The sequence below is a fragment of the Octopus bimaculoides genome, chromosome 7 (assembly GCF_001194135.2).
Source record: "Octopus bimaculoides isolate UCB-OBI-ISO-001 chromosome 7, ASM119413v2, whole genome shotgun sequence".
NCBI classification, from domain to species: domain Eukaryota; kingdom Metazoa; phylum Mollusca; class Cephalopoda; order Octopoda; family Octopodidae; genus Octopus; species Octopus bimaculoides.
The window spans coordinates 87,945,473-87,948,241 of record NC_068987.1 but is presented as its reverse complement, the minus strand read 5'-3'; the positions used below and the strand labels follow the sequence as shown (position 1 = coordinate 87,948,241).

At 37.0% G+C, this 2,769-nt stretch overlaps 1 protein-coding gene across 1 annotated transcript in view; it reads left to right on the top strand.

The window, feature by feature from the left end:
• Positions 1-2,769, top strand: part of LOC106884146 (doublecortin domain-containing protein 1) — a 143,444-nt gene that overhangs the window by 85,974 nt on the left and 54,701 nt on the right. Inside the window, exon 10 of the mRNA XM_014935382.2 lies at positions 324-490. Within this exon, the coding sequence (XP_014790868.2) occupies positions 324-490 (167 nt within the window). The remainder of the gene's footprint in view (positions 1-323; positions 491-2,769) is intronic.

The window sequence follows — 2,769 nt, the reverse complement described above, 5'->3', positions numbered from 1 at the left end:
GGGGGGGGGGGGTAATGAGTAGCACAAAGAGGAAGAAATATGTGCAGATTCTGCTACCATATGATTACAGCAGCTGAATAATACCATTGTTAGAGGAGTGATGGAAGGATGGGTGTAAGGGATATGAGAGACAGAAAGCTCAACAGGGACAGTCTGGGTGCAAGGGCAGGCCCCAGTGAGTGCATAAAGATAAATTTAATGCTTTTAGGACCTTACTTTCTCTGTAATAGTTGGGTCTTCTCTATTTTGCAAATGACTTTGAGCTTTTATAAGAAACCAATGTCTCACTCCAAATACTTTTTTTTTGTTTTTTTGTTACACAGTACCTGTATTGTCTGACTGTCTGCAACAGAGTAAAAGCCTGGCACTTGGTCCTCTTTGGGTGTCAACTGGAGAACCTTTTGAACCTTCTGGAACTGTGGAGTTTTTACTGGACATGAAAAAAGTTTTAAAAAAGAAGTTAAAACGTGTTATGTCTCGCAGAGATGAGGTAAGAGAAAATTATAACATCCATTTCTAATATTGAAGCTGTACCATAAATATTTCTGAATATGTGATTGTGTGAGGACCAATGGTGCAGATTTTGATGTTTATAATCATGGTGGGACTTATAGGGAAAGTAACATACTTTCTCTCATGTGGGTACAGGCTGATAATTTCATTTCTGCAATAATTTCATTTCGTGTAATTCTTTTCTCAGCAAGGCACAACCTACCTGTGTATGTGTTTGTGGATATTTTCTTTTTGTGCTGTTCATAAAAGTGTTGAGCTGGAAAATGGTGATATTATCTGTCAACAAGAATCATTTTCTAGCTCTGTGCTTTTTAAGAGGAGTGAAATAAAACATCCCTAACTTGAGGAACAGTTGGAGTAAGGAACAGGTAGGACATCCAACTATAAAACAACGCCTCGTCATTATCAGGATCATCATTTTAACATCCACTTTTCTATGCTTGAATGGGCTGGATGAAGATTATTGGAGTAGATTTCCTATGACAAGATGCTCTCCCTGTCACCAACCCTCACTTGTCTCTAAGGGAGGTAATATTTCATGTTTTTATTGGAAACGAATTATACTGTTTATATGACAGTGACACTCACAGTTAAGTGCTCTCTTTTGCTTGTTTCAGTCATTAGACTGTGGCCATGCTGGGGCACCACCTTGAAGAACTTTTAACTGAATCAATTGACCTCAGGACTTCTTTTTTTAAAGCCTGGTATTTATTCTATTGATCTCTTTTGCTGAACCGTTAAGTGATGGGGACATAAACACACGAACACTGGCTGTTGAGCAGTGGCGGGGAACAAACACAGACAAAGAGGCACACACAAATATGTATATATATTTACAATGAGTTTCTTTCTGTTTCCATCTACCAAATTCACTCACAAGGCTTTGGTCAGCTACAGGCTATAGCAGAAGACACTTGTCCGAGGTGCCATGCATTGGGACTGAACCTGGAATCATGTGGTTGAGAAGCAAGCTTCTTACCACACAGCCATGCCTGCATCAATATCTATCTATCTATCTATCATTTATCTATTCATCTATCTATCTACTTATTTATCTATCTATTTATGTAGCTATCTGTCTATTTATCTATCTATCTATCTATCTCTGTCTGTCTATCTATCTGTCTATCTATCTATCTATCTATCTACCTATCTATCTATCTATCTATCTATCTATCATCTATCTATCGTCTATCTCTCTATTCATCTATCTATCGTCTATCTCTCTATTCATCTATCTATCGTCTATCTCTCTATTCATCTATCTATCATCTATCTCTCTATTCATCTATCTATCGTCTATCTCTCTATTCATCTATCTATCATCTATCTCTCTATTCATCTATCTATCGTCTATCTCTCTATTCATCTATCTATCTATCTATCTATCTATCTATCTATCTATCTATCTATCTATCTATCTATCTATCTATCTATCTAACTACCTACCTACCTCTTCATCCATCTGTCTGTCTGTCCGTCCGGCTGTCCATCCGTCCGGCTGTCCATCCGTCCATCCATCTATCTATCTATCTACCTTTTATATATATATATATATATATATATATATATATATATGTATTTATGTATGCATACCTGCTTGTTTCCATCAACTAAGTCCACTCACAAGGCTTTTATTGGCCCAAGGCTATAGTAGAAGACACTTGCCCAAGGTGCCACGCAATGGCACTGAAGCTGAAGCCAGACAGCCAGACCTGCAATTTGGTAGTAGTTATTCATCTGGTCCAAGCCGGTATGGCAAAGAAAACATTAAAAAAATAATTGAACAAAGAAATAAACACACCTACAATATTCACACCTGTAATTTATTTCATTCAAGACTAAAAACAAGAAGATGCTTGGTTTATTAATGAGACATACTGTCGAGTAAAATACCTCAAATTCTTTTCCAATTGCACACCTGTTTCCAAAAAGACAAACTCAATGTAAAATGTGAACAGGTATTCATTTGGTAGAATGTGAGAAAATTTCAGCTCATGAATTTTATTCTTTTATTCTTTGACTTGCTTCAGTCATTTGACTGTGGCCATGCTGGAGCACCGCCTATAGTCGAGCAAATTGACCCCAGAGTTTATTCTTTGTAAGCCTAGTACTTATTCTATTGTTCCCTGTTGCCGAACCACTAAGTTATGGGGGCGTAAACATACCAGCATCAGTTGTCAAGAGATGCTGGGGGGACAAATACAGATACACAAACATATACATACACATACTTATATATATATATATATATAT